This window comes from Rhamphochromis longiceps, linkage group LG12, assembly GCF_057381845.1.
Source record: "Rhamphochromis longiceps isolate RC_006_pf linkage group LG12, R_longiceps_female_GT1.1, whole genome shotgun sequence".
Lineage (NCBI taxonomy): Eukaryota > Metazoa > Chordata > Actinopteri > Cichliformes > Cichlidae > Rhamphochromis > Rhamphochromis longiceps.
Window position 1 is genome coordinate 39,937,481 of NC_140568.1, and position 20,873 is coordinate 39,958,353.

General features: G+C 37.2%; 1 protein-coding gene across 1 annotated transcript; it reads right to left on the minus strand.

The window, feature by feature from the left end:
• Window positions 1–8,547: 8,547 nt before the first annotated feature.
• LOC146657940 (nuclear factor 7, brain-like) lies at window positions 8,548–9,987 on the minus strand. Its single transcript, XM_085426324.1, has one exon. The coding sequence runs from the start codon at window positions 9,985–9,987 to the stop codon at window positions 8,566–8,568; it is 1,422 nt and encodes a 473-aa protein (XP_085282450.1). The 3' UTR covers window positions 8,548–8,565.
• Between the last annotated feature and the right edge of the window lie 10,886 nt (window positions 9,988–20,873).

Sequence of the window (20,873 nt, forward strand, 5' to 3'; positions counted from 1 at the left end):
CGAATAAAACACCAATATTATAAAGTTGGAGTCACGTGTTGAGCTGAAAGACGAACATATTATTTGTATGAAAGTTTCATTAAGAAATGTATGTATTATATGAACTTTGTCTCCATCTTGTGTGTAAATATAATATACAAATAAAACATCACTATTATAAAGCTGCACCTTCATCTGAAATCTCTGCAGCTTTGTTCATACAAACTATTTTCTGAGTTTGGATGCAGTCATTTGGATGGAGGAATCCAATCAGGTTGGTGACTCAGCAATGATGAATTCTGTCATCAAGCACCACTCCCTGTTAAAAAATATTAACATACAATTACTGTTTTTTAGATAAATGCACCTGTGCAGTAACTGCTAGGAAATTAAAGACAAACATATTTATAGGAAACAACTGTAATGCTTTGAAGAGCTTAACACACGAGAAGTTAAAGGAACTGAAAATGTGTTGAAAGAAAAGGCAGAGTGTTTGGAGAACACGTGAAACAAGATTCAGCTGGACAGAAGTTTATTAAAGAGAAATGGGTTCTCCTCCAAGTTTTGTTCAGTAGATTTCACTTACAGATTCTCTCTAGTGATGTGAAGTCTAGCAGGTGTCTGCTCACAAAACTCGTTTAACAAATATTTTGATCATTCATTTAAAGAAACAGCAGTGCACTGAAGACAGTACTGCAGGGCCGTGCAGAGAGGTTTAAAGGGGCGGGTGCTCAAAGTTAAAAAGGGGCACATTGAACCAGGTTGAATAACAACAACACACATTCATCAAGAATCTAATATGGGAAGGGCAGGGCTGTGTTGATCTGAGACTGTAGACATTAAAAAGTCCATAGGAGAGATGGTAGCTGATTAAACAAGTGTCATGAGATAATAACAAAATGCAAAGACTGGTGACAGCACTTGGAACCATAAGGCAACAAAAAACTGTGAGAAATAATTTAGGCTCTGCCTGTGAATCACTCTTTGCTTCTCTTCTTCCTTCCATCCCATCATTTCATATATCACTCTCCACTTGCTGTCTATCTGAGAACAAGGCACAACTTGTTATTGCAATAAACTATAATCTAATTATCCACACCTAACAACTCTTGCACTTAATCTATAATAAAATGATGACAGAAAAATGTTATAGCACTGCCTTTAGTAGCCTCACACAGCTCCTACTGTTTCCTCCTCATGTCCTTACCAGCCATGTCTGGACAATGTTATATCATGAGTAATATTTTTTTTTAAAAATCCATCTAAATAAAACACACACATGCACGCACACACAGTGACATGTTAGACCTTCTTCAGAATACTGTATATACTATGGGCATCATGGTGCTGATCCAGAATCCTTACATTATTATTTATTACTAGAGCTACAATAATAAAGCAAAGAGGAGGGGGAAGTAATAAATATGAAATAATGTATTTATGATGATTCCATTTGTTTCACTATCCACTCTGTGCAGGGGCAAAGCTTATTACATTTTTAAACTGTAGAGATACAATCATTTTACTGCTGTAAAATCCAAATTTTGTCTTATTTAAAATATAAATCTAATATAATCTGCTTCTTAATGTATGTTCTTTAAAATACAGCGTGTGTTTTTTAAAATATTATAATAATGCATAATTATGTGGACATGCATATTAGATCGTTTTTTAGTGAAATATAATCCCTCCAGAAAGGCAGGAAAAGCCCGGAAACTTACTTTAAAACTAAATATGTTCTAAATAATTTAAAACTAAATATGTTCCCTAAAACGGTGACAGAGCTACAGACCCATGACAGCCTTACACAGGTAGCCAGCAGCTATGACCAGCACTACCTGTGCAGTTAATAAAAGGACAGGTAATGTTTGCAACAAGACAACTTACCAACGTGTACGTAATAAGCCAATACTCCTGTGTGCTACACACTACAGTGTGCGCTGTACACCTACTTACTGGTTTTGTCGCATCAGTCTGTGTCTCCGAGTTAACTTGTGTTTCTCCTACAGCTCCGGACCGCTAAAAATGCGCGTGCTCTTTGTGAGCTCGTTCCCGGCTCGTAACCAGCGCGTTCTTCCGTCAAGGGCGATCATTGGTTAAATGTGATCATGTGACTGATGCAAGCCAGATCCTTTTATTTAGCAAAACTGTGATTAATAGTTAAATATTATTGTTGAGGGGCACAGACAGGACTCCGCACCCACACACACATTAAAAAAATAATAATAATTTTTTTTAAAAAGTTGCCTTATCAAAAGGGCACTTTGGGCACCCATCAGGAAAGGGGCGGGTGCTCAAGCCCCTCTAGCCCCCCCCCCTGCACGTGCCTGCAGTACTGTTACCAATAGAGTCAGTGTAAACAGATAAGTGCCGAGATAATGCTACAATGCACTGACTAACATGTCTAAGAAACCACAGTATCAATGTTAGGTTGCACAGTAAATGCACAGAGTCACATATAACTGTGTTAGGCCATTGATAATAATTTCATATTCATCATATAAATGAATTTATGAAACACTGCACTAATTTAGGATTAATAAAAAACATTCAAAAACATGTTTTTTTTTATTCTGGAGAGATCACTGCATTACAAGAATGTGTACTCGATTAGTCTTTTCACTAGGCTGATGCTAGTACACTCTTAGAAAGGATGTGTTAAAAATGAAACAAAGAAATATGTTATTGCAGTAGTAACAATCTTTTTTTGTGAATTTTAACATAGCATGTAAAAAAAATGTGTAAAAATCTTAACAGTTATTTTCAGAATCCAACCAACAACAGGACTGTTCTTCGTAGTTATATTTTTCAGCAGGAGATCTCACACTTTGCAGTGGAATTTAAAATCAGATTTCAGCTGCTCCTTCAGGTCATGACTGCTTCTACAGGAACCACTTTGTGACTCTGGTGGAGAGAAAACTCACACACAGGACACACAGAAAAGTTTAGGCACTTCCTGTTGAATTGTCTATTTTTCGTAGTTGTATTTTTCAGCAGGAGATCTCACACCTTGCAGTGGAATTTAAAGTCTGTTTGACAGTGTGGAAATGTTTTCATTCATGACTGTTAAAAGCAAGTCAACCAGCAGATGGTGTTGTCGTAATACAATCTTAGAAGATCTTGGCAGTTTTGTTTCCATACAGAAAGAAAATGAAAGAAGAAAATTATATGTTGAGCTCTCAGGATTTGCTTTTACTTAAATAAAGTATAAACATGACAGAAAGAAGGAGAAATCTGAGTTGTTTTAGTCTGCTGAGGAGGATTTCAACTGACAGATACTAAACCAGTTTTACAACATTTTTGTTTTTCAGCAACTGCCACAGGAAACACTTTCCCAGCATGACTTTAACAACAACATCAGCATGCATAGAGAATAAAGAAATCTTTTTACACTTTTTGTCAAATCCAAATCAAGACTGAACCAAAAGAGAAAGTGTAAAATGCTAAAAAAAAAAAAAAAAAAAAAAGAGCAGTCATGTTTTAATCAAGATGATATAAAAGTCAGAAACAGACACATTGTTACAAAATGCCTATCCCAGCTGTCATATCGAGACAGTCTAGTCTGCCCCAGGGCCAACACAAGGAGACAGACGACCGTTTTCACCCACATTCACACCCACGGGCAATTTGAAATCATCAGTTAACTGTGGGAGTAGTTGGTGGAAACCCAGGCAAACAGAAAGTCAGTTGGTGGATTCAAACTCAGGACTTTCTTGCTTCTTGCCACCACGCTACCATATTCAGACACGGTACAAGGTTTTAATGAATGTATCTGCAATATTTTCTGAAACTATAGTCTTGATTTTTTTGTTTTACTTGTGAACTAAGGTTACTGAAGCAAATCATATTACATATGAAAAAGTGAAAATAAATTGTGTTATAATACTGTTTTTCAAGTTCCTGGGTACCAGAGGCGGAGCCAGACATTTGAAACACCCGGGGCTTAGCCCTAAAGGGTAGTATGCATGTGGGATTATTATTATTATTTTTGGCGGGGGGGGGGGGGTTTAGAAATGACTGAAAGATTAATAGGCTCTGTTTTGAGTTTTGTTCAAAAAAGAATGACTTCATATAGGGAAAAATATATATCACATGTGCAGGACACCTTAAACTAGTTTTTTAATTAAGCAGCAAGGCAGAACACAATCGGGGCTGTATCAAGACATGAGGACTAAACCCCAATTCAACCAGACCCAGAACTGATCCGGAATTAAAACAGGACTACAAGAGTTCAAAATCAGGACTACCGAGGATTTAACCAAGACAGAACCAGAATCAGAACTAGATGATAGTAGCACTAAAAATCATCATAGACCTGCACTACACTTATTTTTTTAATTCTACCAAAGTCCACTATTTAGATTTAGAAAAGTTTATATAATTATTTAGCCTTGTTGTGCAAACAAGCCTGCATAACTTAATAAATGTAGAATTTGAAAAATAGCAAACCTAAAAAGAAACACTAGGTACGAGATACATGAGTACCTATGATACGGTGATGCTTTTGGTAAACAATCATTTGACTAACATGTGTGTCTCACCTGCTCTTGTTCATCTCTGTTCTGTCCTCATTCTGCATCTCCCTCTCTGTTCCTCTCTCTCCCTCTTTGTGCTGACAATCATCAAATATACAGTTGAAACCACATATTTATGTACTCTTCAGATCAAAACACAAACACTTTTTTAATTGTAACATCAAATCAGACTAAATGTTTATTTTTTTAGATTGATAAATATAAAAAACATATTTGTTAACTTTAAGAGTAAAGAGAGAAACTGTCTGTATTTCTTAATTGCAAATGGCACCAAATTGTATTCAAAATTGAGCCACACTTATGGAGCTCCACAGTTGTCTTCCTGGTGTTTTGGTTGACATCTCTTGATTTTCCCATGTCAAAGAAACAGGCTCTGTGTTTTGCCTTATATGCATCCACAGCTGTGCCACCAGTTTACTCACATGGACTCTACTAACCTATCAGAAGCTTCTTCAGCTCAGAATGGAATCATCTGGAGTTTTCTTATTAATTAACAAACTTAGTGTATATGTACTCCTAAAATTGATCAAAGTGATAAAAAATAGACAGCTCTGTCTCTCTTTATTCTGACATTTAACTAATTCAAAAGATATTTCAATATTTATCTAAAACAAAAGTTTAATCTAAATTGATGTTGTACAGTAAAAATGTTTCATGTTTTCTCCCTAAAGTGTATGTAAATATCTGGTTACAAATGTGAATATCCTGCTGTGTACTGAAATCCCTCTTGTTTTGCATAGAAATATACTGAACAACATACAAAGCATAATATATAAAATAACATTTACCTGAGTTTTTTCTTTGAAAGAAGCCTCTAATGTCCATTCTTATATTTCAGTACATAACTGAAACCGATTTAGTCGGGGAGGGTAAGAACTGAAAATATGAAATAAACACACGTAAGCTAAGACTCTCTAAAAAAATAGCATTTGTTCGGCTTTTCATTTCGCCATTTGTTGATTCACTTGAAGAGCAAGTAACGTAATATTGGTCAAGTGATCAGTTTGATATCAACCTTTCGTGATGCACTGTCATATTTACATTATTTGTACGGTACGAATGATTTGCTTTGGTACCTGGTCAGACTTAAGCTCTCCTTAGTATGGCTGGCTCCGTTTCTCCAACAGCGCACTCACTGCTGGCAGCAGCTGCCCCGCCCCCTCGCTCAGTCGCTTAGTGCCCGAGCTCGGATCATACCAATATCAGGGGGGATTCACGCACAGTCGTAAATTCCCACAGTGTGCACTATGTGCTTCGAATATTGTGTGTACTTTTTGTTTTATACAGTTGTCAGCCAGGCATCTAACTATGAAAAAATTACACTTCAAAAGACCCCGGGCTTCTGACAAAACAACCCGGGCTTAAGCCCAGTAAGCCACCCCCACGCTCCGCCCCTGCTGGGTACCACCATCTCCCAGGAGGTGAAGTGGGAGACCAACATCTTAAAAAGACCCAGCAAAGGATGTACTTCCTGAGACAAGTGGGGAAGTACAGTCTTCCACATGAGCTGCTGATCCAGTTCTACACTGCAGTCACTGAGTCTGTCCTGTGCTCTTCCATCACAGTCTGGTATGGTGCAGCCACTAAACAGGACAGGAGCAGACTGCAGCGGACTGTACGGGCAGCTGAAAAGATCATCGGCGCCCCCTGCCCTCCACCCAGGACCTGCACCTCTCAAGAACCAGGAAACACGCAGGGAAAATCATCACAGACCCCTCACACCCTGGACACAGACTTTTTGACCTGCTGCCCTCTGACAGACGGTACAGAAGCCTGCAGACCAGGACCACCCGACACAGTAACATGTTCTTTCCCCTCACCATCTCCCTCCTAAGTCTCACATTGCTTCACACTGCTAGACTGCAATAGATGTGTGTGTGTATTGAGTCATTTACATATTGTTGTGATCCGGTAGAGGCATCATCTACCGGAAACAAATTCCTTGTATGTGTTTGAGCATATGCTTGTTCAATAAACGCAATTCTGATTCTGATTCTGTTGAGAAAATATCAACTTTGTCTCCATCTTGTGGTTTTTGCAGGAACAAAACTGTTCACAGTTGCGTCCACATGATCAGGTTTCATTGCAGTACATCAGGAGTCAGTGTTTGGTGAAATTATAAGTAGTGTGCATGAAGGTTGTGCTGTCCATTGGCAGGATGAGACAAACAGAAACCTCTAAGTTGCTCTAATAAGTTTTCTTTGTCATGTACTGTGTACAGTAGGCAGGAATGGTGGAACAAAAGGTGAGCTTCTCCTGTCAAATACTAAAGTTGTTCCATAAACTACTTGTGTTTTATGCTTGTCTCTGTGCAGTGTGGACCACAACAACACAAAATCACCTAAATTGATTTTTGTTTCACGTTACAGAGGCAACTTGCTGAACAGTTCTGTGATCAATATTCTAACATGTTAGCTAAAAATAAAATAGAAATGAGAGTTATAATAACTTTTGATTCACTGAAACACTGAAACTCAGAGTGAAGTGTAAAAAATAAAATTAAAGCCTTATTATAAAACATCAGAAGATCAAACTATCAGAGGTGGCTGCCTGCTGCTAGTGGGGCAGAATTTGTTTTTAGCTCGTTCCCTGAATCTTCGCATGCAGCTTAAACAGAAGCTATGATGGCATGTCAGAGACACAGGATCTCCGAAAGTCTCACAACAACATACATGGCAGCATGTCAGGAAAATATATTTTGCAGTCCTGTTTAGGCGTTAAATGTTTTTAAAGAAATATTATAAAATCTGACCTTCAGCTGACATCTCTGCAGTTTTGTTCATACAAACTATTTTCAGCTGTCGGTGTGTAAATATTTCTGTAGGATACGTCTGAATTTTATTTTTACTCTTAAACAACATATGTTAGAGTTTATAAACATACAGGTGCGAGAATGTAAACGTTATCAACATTTGCATTTGATTTCTGTGAGGATCAGACCAAAGTGAGAATCAGTGACTCCATCAAAGCAAACTGCACAAGTTTTCTCTGATATGCAGTTTAAGAGAGCTGAGGTTACATGTGAATGTTTGTATTTACAAACCAACAGAAGTAAATGATCATTTATTCTAAGGAGTCAGTAAATGTTTACACAACAATCAAAGTGAAGTTTCATGTTAAATAAATCTGAACCAATGACTGAATGTGTCTGAAAGCTGATTTACAGTCAAACACAACAACAACAGAATCACTGAATCTGATTTATTTCACTTCACAGAGACATTTTGTGATTTTCAATAATCAACTGAAATGAAGATGCTGCTGAAGTAAACATATTGTAATTTTATCTGTTTAAACATTTTTAACCTGCTGATGAGACACAAATCAAAGGCAGGTGATTCATTGAAACACTGAGACTGAGAGTGAAGTTTGAAAATCAAATTAAAACCTAATTATGAAACATGAGAAGATCCAGAAATCTTTCAAACTGTGAGAGATGTCAGCTTCTGATTAAGGTTAAAAACAACTCAAGAAATAACATTTTTAATGAAATCAATCAAGTGTAGTTACACTGATGAGACAGCGTCACAACTTAGAAGTCATTTCTTTGAATTTGGAAAACGTTAAAGTAGACATGTTACTATAAAATGTTATTTAACTGAAAACAAGATGGTGATAATCAGGACATTTAAATCTTGTAGTTGTAAAGTTGACTCTTGCTGATGTTTAATCATGAATCCTTCTTTTAAGAAGTGTCACAGTTTGCTGTTCACACTCAACAACTTTGAAAAGCAAAGAAATCATCATTCAGATTTTAAAACTATCAAAAATATTTACATGAACAACATGAGAAATATTCTGAAAATATTAATTTAAAAGAAACAAGAAAAAAATGTAAAAGTTTCTTACAGAAACTCGAGTGGGTCACAATATTTCCACATGAAAAAGTTGCTTTGGTTTCATTGAATTGCTAATAGTTCCACTAGATCAACAAAATGAAATAAAACCTGATAATGAAGTTAGTGTGATGAATAATTTCCCTAAAATTAACCCTGTTGCTGTACTGAAAAAACAAGGGAAAAAACAGTTAAAATAAAGAATCACTTTACAATCAAATCTCAGTCTGACAGATTTTGATATCAGAGGTTTTGGCGTCTCCTGCCTTCCAAACACTGAAATATGGGAAGAGTTTCTCAGTGAAAGTGTCTCTGTGAGTGTAGATGTGAGTCATGTCTTCAGGGTCATAGAAGGACACCTCCCCCCTGTCATAGTCCAGCTGGACTCTGATCCTCTGGAGACTCTTCTTCACTGTCACAGTCTGACCAACACCATTAGTGTATTTTCCACTGTTATGCCATAAACACCAGATTCCATATTTTGGTGAAGCACAACACTCTCCCTTCCTGTCAACTGACTCTTTAACTAAACCCGCAATCCAGTCAGGATGGTCTCCCACCTCCACCTCCCAGCTGTGTTTCCCTGAGCTGAAGCCCTCAGAGCCAAAAACAGTGGTATGCTTAGTGTTTCTCTCTGGATTATCAGGAAGCTGCTGCTTTGTGACTCTACATCTCACACTGGTCAGATCATCAGACAGATAGAGACAGCGGTTTGCAGTGTTTGGGTCCAGAATGACAGGACTGAAGTGGACCTTCTCCTTCATCTTCTCCCACACTCTGAAGGACAGGTTGCCCAGGTGTTTGGCCACATCTATCAGTGCTCCTGAGACCAGCTGTGGATCTGACACTGAGCTCTGGGCTCTGGCTCTGCTCTGAGTGTCTTTATAACTGCTGAGGAATGGCACGCTGTGTTTCTGCAGCTCTTCTTCAACAGCAGAGATGCTGTCTGACAGAGAGGAGATCTGCTCCTCAATCATCTTCATCTCTCTGCTGATAGTCCTCCCCTTCTGCTCCTCTTCCTCCCTCAGAGCTGCCAGTCTGGACTCCTCTTCCTCTCTCAGGAACTGCTGGAGCTTCTTGAACTCTGCTCTGATCTGCCTCTCTGTAGACAACAGCTGCTTCTTGGAGTGTTGAATCACTTCATTGTATGTTTCCTCCACTTGTTTGTATTTGTTCCTCTTGTCCTGCAGAGACTTTAAGTCAGATTTCAGCTGCTCCTTCAGGTCACTGACTGCTTCTTCTACAGGAACCACTTTGTGACTCTGGTGGAGAGAAAACTCACACACAGGACACACAACTCTCTGCTCGTCCACACAGAACAGTTTAGGCTCTTCATCGTGTTTACTGCACACCACTGTTAATTTCTTTTCTCCCTTTTCTGTCTCAGATGATCCAGATTTCTGCCTCCCAGCAACTGAATCAGCAAGTTCTTTCAGTGTAAAGTTGACAATTGGATCATCCTTTGAAGATTTTCTATTACAAATGGGACAGTTTTTGTTTTTAGTTTGTTCCCAGAATTTCTGCAGGCAGCTTGAACAGAAGCTGTGGTTGCAGCTCAGAGACACAGGATCTCTGAAAGTCTCTGAACACACATGGCAGCTCAGGAAATTTTCCAAAAGTCTGACTTTCTCAGCCATTTGATCTTTAAGTATTATTAACTCACCAAATTAGTGTCTCTTGAACTTTCTGATTAAAATCCTCCAAACGTTTGTTTTGCAGCAGAGATCTGACTCCCTGTAATGGCGTCTCAGCTCAGTTCAAAAGTGTCGGAATTTACTTTCATTTTCATGAATCACGATCACGTGTTAAACTGAAACACGCACATAACACTTGTGTCCGTCAGAGGGCGCTGTCAGAGTCATTCAGATAGTTTTCAGTTTGTGCTCCTTAAAACGACACCAAAGTGAAAAATGTAGAAAATTTTGACTTCTCCTTTTAAAAAAAACGAAACCTAAATAGAACATAAAAATGACACAAAGAAGGTGAAGCTGTGGTGTTTCAGAAGTTCATCACAGGGTTTAGATTGTTAACCTGCCAGACCTCTGCTCTCACACTCAAAACAAAGAAAAATTCTTGACCCTCATGAACATGAAGCAATAATTCTGAGTAAAATGCAGCTGAAATATATAAAATCAAAAGTTTATTTTTTCAAATAATACATCATTAAAATATGCTTGTTATAAAATAAATGTATACCAGTGAAGTTAATTTCCTTTGACCAGATTAAATCAAAGATTACTTTATTACTGTAAACTGACTACATCCTGTAAGTAGTTCGAGTTCAGGGACACAGGATCTCTGAATGTCTCTGAACACGTTACAGTTCAGGAAAGTTTCTATACTCATCAAATGTCACATCTTTACAGCTTGAACCTTACAGTCCTTCAAGAAAGCAAAGTTCTTTTAGAGAATTCACATGTTGTCATGGTGTTCTAGTTAATTAATAACCACCAAACACAATATCTGCTTTTACTACCTGGGCTGTGGCCTCAAACCTGCATAAGAGTTTAGACCTTTAGACTCCAACTTCCAAGTTTGTCATGAACTGAAATGTGATGAGCTGACCAGTGTTAGAGATGTCACCGAAATAATAATGAAAAATAAAGAGAAAAATCACAGTGAACAGACCAGAAATGCTAATAATGCAAAAATAAACAAAACTGATATAAACTGTTGATATGACATAATATGACACTGAACTGTGACAACACAGAAGAATTTACTGTCACATGTCACAAATCAGATTCTGGTCAAAGTCATGTTTAAGGTCCTACTGCCTCGAAGTTGTCAATCACATCCACTTTCTTGAAAAATAATTAAAAAGACAAAAAACAACAACAACATTGTAGAGCTCTTATAAATACATTAAATGAAGCCAATGAAAGAAAAAATACAAAGAGTGAAGTGTTCAATAAATCAATACATAATATGACACAATAAGGATCTTATGTCTAAACTGAGTACAGGGATTGTGGTGTGAGGTGTAGATTTTCTGTATCTTTGTGTCAGTGACGCTGAAACAGTTGTTGAAGGAAGTGTTTATCTGCAGGTCCAGTAGGAGATGCAGAGGATGGTTTGGGTCCATTATCCACAGCAGCAGTCATCAGGATGGAGGGATCCAATCAGGTTGTATAAAGCAAATTTATGAAATATTCATTTTTTATTTTGGTGTTTTTTTTGTTGTTACAATCATAACCTCGTTACTTTCACCAAATAAAATATTTTACATAACGTGGAGCAACGTGTGTATGGTATACCGATTATTGGCCATGATTGTAGCATAACTATCCACACAAAACACAGGCGTTATTCAGACCATGACATGTGAATTAAGACAATAACTATGGTGTTATACTTGGTTAGAGTTGTTGGGACTCCCAAAAACTTCCTTGAGGTGACCGTTTTTGTGATCTGACACTATATAAAAAATGAATTGAACTGAATTCTCTCTCTCAGTAACTCAGAGACCAGTTTCCCATGAAAAATCTGTTTTCTGCATTATTCGCTTTTTTATTACGCACCAGTCTACAGTTGTGTTCAGTGCTTTTGTTTTTTCAAAATTGGCCTCTGACAAGAAAGTTTCATTTCTGCTGTTCAATACTGAAGAAATATAAACTCTTACAAATTATGCCAAATTACAAAAATCTTAGCTGTGTCTCTAATAAAACCTCTGTAACTTTGCTCTGCTTCACTTCAGCAACATCAGGTAATGTTCATATTTTGATTCATGGTGTTCTTGTGTTTTTGTTCAACTGCAGAATATTTTAAGAGTGTTGTGTGCTGTAGAAAGCCAGGCCAGGAAAATCTCCTTCATATTTTCCTGTGTTTTATCCTCAGTTACACCTTTGATAAAGTCTCGCAAGTGTCAGCTTTGTTTTAATACACAGATATAAAAATATGGATAAATGTACTGATAAATGATCATAATTATAATATTTCTGACGGTTGACCTCGTGAATTGACATCGAATCAGTTATAGAAACAGAAATCGATACCCTGCCCTAGTGTGAACAGATTGTTTGTGGTGGCAGGCTGGACACCAGAGCTACAATTGTTAAAAACACTGGGTTATGTGTTGATGTCACTTTTGTGTGGTTTTGACCTTTTTGTAGAGCAGTGTCTGCTTTACACGCGCTGTGACAGTTTCACGCTCTCGCAGGTAGCTCTCTGTGCTCGGAGAGACATCCTGCTCACGCGAGTAAATTTATTTTTATTTCTCTACAGGAACTTTGTGTTAAAGGGTCAATGCACCAAAAAAGGGTTTTGATAAGATTTGATTGCTCGTGCAAGACAGAAACTAGTCAGGGTGATTAATAATGAGCACAAAATGTATCACATCCATACCATCCATACTGGGCTGGCTGGGCAGGCACAAGGACCATGCCAAAAAATGAATGATATTTAATCGTGATTAATCAAAATTAATCCACAGCAATCCTGTGATTAATCTGATTAGAAATTTTAATCGTTTGACATCACTAGTTTGAAATAAATAAAACTACATGCTGGGTTAAATGTCTGAAAGATGATTTTCAGGAAAAACAAACAAACAAACAATAAAATCACTGCAGGTGCTGATGAGTAAAATATTAATCAACCATAGACAATATGTTTGCTAATAAGAAGAAAGTTTAAAAAACAACCAAATGTTTATGATAAAGCTTTGCCACTGTAACTTTTCCCCCATAAGAAAATGTTGACTTTATAATGAAATCTCAGTCTGACTTGATATCACAGGTTTTTGCATGTCTGCAGGGTAAAAAAAGATTCACTTGGTAAAATGAATAAATTAAGTTTTACTGACTTTTAGTTAATCACTCATCTTTCTCTGATAATTATAGTAACTCAACATTTCTTAATAACTCCTGACAAATTATTTATTTAGACCCACTGTTTATGGAAATACAAGAAAAAGATGTTTTATTTGTCTATTTAAAATATTTACAGATGAACTTGGCTCAGTCTTAATGCTCTGTTTTACCTGTTAAGTCATTCCTAACATTTAATAATTTTCATTTAAAAATGTGAGAAAGTGGAAATAAAATGTTTAAAAAACATGTTTCCATAAATGAAAATACAAACTTTGTGTCCATGTTGTGAGTAAAAATAATATACGAATAAAATAAAAGTTGAACCTTCATTTGATATTTCTGCAGCTTTGTTCATACAAACTATTTCCAGCTCTGCTCTGTCAATGTGAATATTACATTTACTGTTAAGCAACATAAGAGTTTATAAAGATGCAGATCAGGTGTGAGGATGTAAACTTTATCCTTGATTCCACTTGTAATGGTGTAGTACCCTCATACTCACTGTGTTTTCTGTCCATAGCGGCCCTGGTTTAGGTTCAGGTCTCTGTTTTGTTGTTGCCAGCAATAAAGCTGAGTGTTTTGAGTTTTTCTTCTGTGTTTTGGAGTCTGGGTTTGGGTCCTTTTCCTGCCTGCACACAGCCATGACAATTGCAGCTGCAGCCTCCTCCTCTCTGAGGCTGCACCTCCTGCTTTCTCTGGAGCTGCTGCCTCCTGCTCTCCACTCTCATGTTAAAAAACAATAAAAAGACAGACACGACAAAGTTAGTGAGCCAGACACCAACAGATTACCCACATGATAGCCTCAGACTCCTCAGTTTCCATACAGAGTGTATCTGACCACCTAAAAAGCAGGTATCCATTCAATTAACTTTTACTATTAAAACAATAGTAAAAGTACCTTTAATAGTACAAAAGCAAATATTGTTCTCTCCCTCTGTGCTGTCATTCATGGTGAAGTCCCTCTTATCATATTAATATTAATAGTATACATGAGTGAGAGTCTGTATTTAGTGAGGATTAACAAATGTTCCTGACCACAACCTTCTTTTATGTAAAGATATAGCAAACAGTTAAATGTTGGACAATCAATGGATTTAAAAAACATAACAAATTCTCCAAATGTGTGTTTTTCAGCACAAATCTGACACAATCAATGTGTCTCAGCTCAACAGTGTAGAAATTTAGTTTAAGTTTCATTCATTATAGTCAACAGGCAGCATGGTTGAGTGGTAGTTAGCAGTGTTGCGTCACAGCAAGAAGGCCCTGAGTTTGTCTCCACCACCTGGCTTTCTGTCTTTCTGTGTGGACTTGTCATGTTTGTGTGGGTTCTCTTTCTCTGTAAGTAGTTGCCCTCAATATAAAAACGAAAAAGGAAAACAAGTAAAATATTGTGAGTTTATCTTAATATAGCATTAAAATGAGACCAAGAATGTGAAGTGTTTGGTATATTACTTATTGAGGAACACTGCAATCAGTAGAGGTGGGCAGATCTATCTAAATATTGATCATATCGACACCGACTCTGGTATTGGTATGGGATTGATACGATCGGATCGATGATTTGTTTCTATCCCACGTTTTTGTATTAAATTAGTACATTTTTTGGAAATTAAAATAGGACCTCAAACCTCCACAATGAAAAATGTCAAACAACAGAAGTTGACCCAAAGACCTTTAGAGACAGGAACATTTACATTCCAGGTCTCCAAAAACCCAGTTTCAAAATACTTGAAAAGCTGGAAGGTGTGTTTTGTTGTGTTAGCAAAAATCAGAGTGAGTTAGTGGTCACAATTTGCAAACTGATAATGGGCCATCTGTTAAGTCATGACACACTGCTCTCCCCAACATAAGCTGCCTACATAGGTTAAAAGTATCGGTACTGACCCTGTATTTACTTGGTATTAAATCAATATAAAAATCTGCAGTCTCACACAGCACTAGCAATCAGCGGATTGCCACTAAACCAGTTTTACAAGATTTATTTTTTCAGTTGCAACAGATGAAATGAGTCATGCTAGATACGTTTGTAAATATACATGATTGAAACTAATGAGTCTAATGTGTTGTTAGAGTGAGAATTCACTAACTTTGAAGCAGAGCTGAGTTCAGACATTCAGCATTAACCAAACTGATCTGGTGAGTTTGTATTGATGCACATTCATTTTAGTGCTGTGAAAAGGTAGTGGGTGTGTGGGGTGAAGTCAGCGCTCTTCTGTGGAAAAAACCAGAGGCAATTAATTCACTCGGGTGTGAGTGGGTATACTGTCGGTAAGAGACTTTTGCCATTTTTGTTTGGATCATTTGCTATTGTATGTGCCTATTTTTAATGTGTCATTGGACTTTTTTAGTGTGACCACGAATTTTAATAGAAGAATTGATCAAGCCCTAGATCGACTGCGCGCAGGGAAACTGATCAATATTGTAGGTATATTGAGTGTTTGTTTTAGCTTCATGATTTTGAATGGTTTCATAAAATTGATATTTTATTGGGTAATATTTTAATCGATAATGTTGTTTGTGTTTTTCAGCTGTGCTGTCTCTGCTGTCCTTTTTTCGTTCTTTTGATTGATTTGTAATTTTGTTTTGGTTAGTCCGTCCAGCCGTAAAGGCAGTTATTGATTGAGAGTAAGTTGTGTAAGGGCGGACTAACCTCCCTTTTTGTTTTTGGTCTAATTGTTTGTGCCACTTCCCTTTATCTCCCAGATCGCAGGCCATGCATAGCACTGATTCCCAGCTGTGCTGAGACCTGAATTGTTTGCAGTGTGTGCCACGATTGCAGTGTTGCTAAACGGGGTGTGACGGGTTGCAGTGTTGTTATTTTCGCACAGTTTGTGTGGTAAGTCTCATGTGCAGCTGGGATATCAGCAGGATGTATTGTAAGTCCTGTCTGGAAATAACTGGGAATTTGTATGTCTAACTAATGTAATAAATAAATGATCAATTTGTTTCTTTGCCCTGTTTACTCATACCTTGTCCTCGGTTACAGAGATTTAACAATTCAATGACGCATCCACCTTATTTATTAAAAAGTCTCTTTATCGGTATCTGCGATACTGGCCTGTATTTACTTGGTATCACATCCATACCAAAATGTGCAGTATTGCACACCAGTAGAACACATATATACACATACATGAGGAGGTGAACAAAACTAACCCGGAAGTACTATCTCTCCCTCTGGAGCAGCAGCGCAGTACAGCAAACTTATGACTTCGTTCCAGCTACACCCAAAGAATATGCCATACATATGGGTATTATGATGCTATTTAAAGCTATTCAACCTTGCATATGGAAATGAAACTGGGACAGAATGTTCACCTGTGCCATTTTCTCTGAGAGAGGAGATAAAAGAAATGCAAGTGGATAGTGACAATCTATCTGAACCCACAGGGCCTGGAGAGGATGAGCTTTAAACTCATTTGCAGTCTAACTTACAGGTTCAACCACTGGGACACACTTATATAGACATTACAAGGTCTACCTGTCACAGAAAGCCAATCTAGTTGGGGAAACGCACAGCACCACAGTTACTTGTCACAACCATACCATCATGCACTGTATTTCCATGCCCACCATTGGCAATTGTGCCGCCTGCGTGTATGTCACATTCACCAATGTACTGCACCCCAATACCATACTCACCATACCAGTATCACGCATCACTGACCCCATCTGCATACACATCACCCCTATTGTTTAAAGTAATTCTTGAACTGATAAAATCAGTTATGATAAGTTTTGAGAGAGTTTGTAAAAAAAGTTTTAAATGTCATGATTTTGTGAATGTCGGGAACCATTTTATTTTTGTCAGGGAGTGTGTGATACCCACTAAAGTGTGATCACATTTATGTGAATTAATTTATGTTTAAGTAATTTTACTTTCAATCTAAGTTATACTTTCATTGGAAAATGCCCTCTGTTAAGTCATGACACACTGCTCTCCCCAACATAAGTTGCCTATATAGGTTACAAGTATTGGTACTGGCCCTGTATTTACTCTGTATCAGGTCAATATAAAAATCTGCAGGCTCACACAGCGCTAGCAATCAGCTGATTGTCACTAAACCAGTTTTACAAGATTTATTTTTTCAGTTGCAACAACAGCAGGAAACATTTTCTGCCAACGTGTCAGCAGGATTGTGTCTGTGACTAAAGACGACTCAGTGAACAAAGATGCAAAAAGTTTCAAAATTTCTGTTCTGTGAAGACTTTGCTGAGATTTTTCCTTTTGGGAATGTTTTAGTATTTTCTGTTTTTAGATGTGTTTTTAAATTTTGTTGAGTGACCAAATGTGTTAAAAAACAATCAAATATTATACATTTTGACACTCATCTGACATCTCTGCAACTTTCTCTATACAAACTTTCCTTCTCTGTCAGAGGGCTCATAAACAGCTGCAAAGTTTTTGTTTACTTAAGCGTTAATGCAGATATTTCAATAAGGAGAGATAGATGGAACTAAACATGATTTATTGATATAAGAATTCAGTTATGCTATTTTGTGATTAGACTACGATGGCCCGTCACAGCAGAATGAAATCCCAGCTGTGATAGAAACCAGGTGTCCTCTGTGTGCCGGTATGATGAAATGAGTCATGCTAGATAAGTTGATAAAAATGTACATGATTGAAACTAATGAGTCTAATGTGTTGTTAGAGTGAGAAGTCACTAACTTTGAAGCAGAGCTGAGTTCAGACATTCAGCATTAACCAAACTGCTCTGGTGAGTTCGTATTGATGCACATTCATTTTAGTGCTGTGCCTTGTTATACTTCAGCAAAGTGTTAGAATAACTGCTGTGATGTTTATAGTTAAAGGAAGAAGCTACATGTGTATAGTATGTGAGTGAGATAATTAGTAGGGCGATTAGTTCTCTGCTAACAGATTAGCAGTTAAACTGACTACCACCTGAGATTCCAAAAGGTTGATTCTGTTCATCTGGATGTAGCGTTATCAGTGGGAGAAACGTTTTGTCACTCATCTAAGTGACTTCTTCAGTCTCAGCTGACTGTAAGTTTCCCCAACCTTATAAACAGTACCTTTGCACAATAACTGACCTCACAGCCCACTGAATGAACAATGGGCTGGGACGTCAGTTCCGTGATCATTAATATGCAAATTGTCATGATCAAAGACCACTGATGGCCATGAGTACCATTCACAGTGAGTTGGGGAATGGCTGCAATCACGGCACAGCAAGATGGCAAAAGGCCCCCTCCTTGATTCAGAGACAGTCTTTCCCTTTTCACGTAAATGCCCTCCTTGACTCCGCACTCAAACCAGCGTTCCTCCCTGTCCAGGACATGTACATCCTCATCACTGAAAGAGTGTCCACTGGCCTGCAGGTGTAAATAGACTGCAATATCTACAATATGTTATTTCTCTCCAGCAGATGGCGCTGCTGGGCTGTCATTTGGATACTTAAATATTCTGCCTGGGCACTTGCCCTCAACACAGGAATAAAAAATAAAAGGAAAACAAGTATAAAACACTGACCTCTCATGCTTTACTTTATTTTAATATAGCGTAAAAATGACATCAGAATGTGAATGTTGTGGGGTTTTTTCTTTCAGCTTAAACAGGAAACATTTTCTGCCAACATGTCAGCAGGATTGTGTCTGTGACTAAAGACGACTGAACAAACATGCAAAAAGATTTAAAATTCCCATTTTGTAAAGACTTTGCTGAGATTTGTTCTCTACTCCATCAAAGCATATAGTCTTCTGTAATATGCGGTTCATCAGAACAGAGGTTACATTTAAAATGGAAATTTAACAACGATGATTTAAAACGGAGTTTCTTCAAATAAATTTATCAAATCTAATTATGATTGTGCAACCCAGGCCACAAATATTATACTACAACAGAAAAATAAACGCCCTCATAGTGAAAGCCATCATAGTTAAAATTCATGTTCAAATGTATAACATGTGTGTAAAAACTCCTGTTCGAACTAGACTAAGTTCATATTGAAGTGATTTGTGGGAATGCTCCTTTAGCGTAACCCTTCCCTCTTCCTCCATAAGAGCACATTAGCTTCTGATAAATAAAACAGCAACATCAGAGAGCAGAGACATGAATGTAAAGCATCAGAGATATAATTGTGTTTACTCGGAAAATGCGAAGGATTTATTTCCCAAAGACAAACTGTGAAAACTAATCAGTAGAGTTTGGGCCAGATTTGATCCTAAATAGACTATTTGCTTTATCACAGCAGGATTTTAGATTTGAACTGATCAGACTGACCTGAACTGAAAGTGTGATTATTCAGACTTTAATGACATTGAGTGATGTTATTTTTTTGTTTTGAGCCAAACTGGATTTCTTTACAGGAACTTTGCATTAAAGGCTCAACACACCAAAAATGGGTTTTGATCACATTTGATTGCTCATACAACACAGAAACTAATCATAGTGATTAATAATGAGCACAAGTTTAATAAGCTCATAACACTAAATTGGCTTTATTTGCTTTTCACAGAACAGAATTCTCTTAACGTCTCTTAAAGAAGTAAATTCTGAAACTGAAGGTTTCTGATTCTTTAATCAAAAACTAAAGTTTAACCTCCTAGGACCTGGCGTCCACATATGTGGACATCACATTTTGGGTTATTTAGACCAAAATACTCAATTCTGCTCTACAAGGGCCTGATATCCACTTACGAGGACATTATACTGCTACTGTTCTATCAGAAATTTAAACGAATATCCTCATATGTGGCTCTTATTTTTCTTAAAAAAAAATAAGGTAAAAAAAAAATCTGGTAATTCTTTGTTTTTACATTCATTGGGCCCCAATATGCCCAAATATCAAAGAGAAATTAAAAATGCATGCCGTGGAAGAGTTCGTGTCTTAGGAGGTTGGATTTGGAACAGATGGATTTGGAACAGATGGAAGGATACGTGTGATGTACTACACATCAACTGATTGTGTTTGTGTTTTATTAAAGATGGCGGCTTTTCATTTCAAGGTTTCTGGCTCTGGTCTCTTCACTGTGCTTTGCTCCATCACTCTTGTGAACCTAGAACTAGTCCAGTATCGTATATATCTGTTTACAGTGGCATCAGTGCTACAAATGCTTCAAGAAAACAGTTTCAGCACAACAGGAAATTTAAAAAGCACCAGAAGCAAATGTTCTTTTATTTTAAGGAATCAATTAAATGTAAAAACAACTATAAAGCTAGAAATTTCTGTGATGAATGTGTTTAAACTCGCATTGAACTACAGATGAACTCGGCTCAGTCTTAATGTTCTGTTTTACCTGTTAAGTGAAGTTATTTCTAACATTTATGATTTACAGTTTAAAATGTGAGAAACTGGAAATAAAATGTTTAAAAAACCTTTGATGATATAAACTTTGTCTCCATCTTAAGAGTAAATATAATATATGAATAAAACACCAATATTATAAAGTTGGACCTTCATCAAACATCTCTGCAACTTTGTTCATACAAACTATTTCCAGCTCTGCTCTGTCAGTGTAAATATTAAATTTACTTTTGAACAACACAAGTTAGAGTTTATAAAGATGAAGATCAGGTGTGAGAATGTAAACTTTATCCATGATTACATTTGATTTCTGTCTGGTAATGTTTCACATTGAGGATCAGACCAAAGTGAGAATCAGTGACTCCATCAAAGCAAACTGCACAAGTCTTCTCTGATATGCAGTTTATAAGAGCTGAGCTTAAATGTGAATGTTGGTCTGAAAAC

Bases quoted from the DNA above. Each gene is read 5' to 3' on its own strand.
- LOC146657940 (XM_085426324.1), bottom strand. From the start codon at position 9,987: ATGGCTGAGAAAGTCAGACTTTTGGAAAATTTCCTGAGCTGCCATGTG.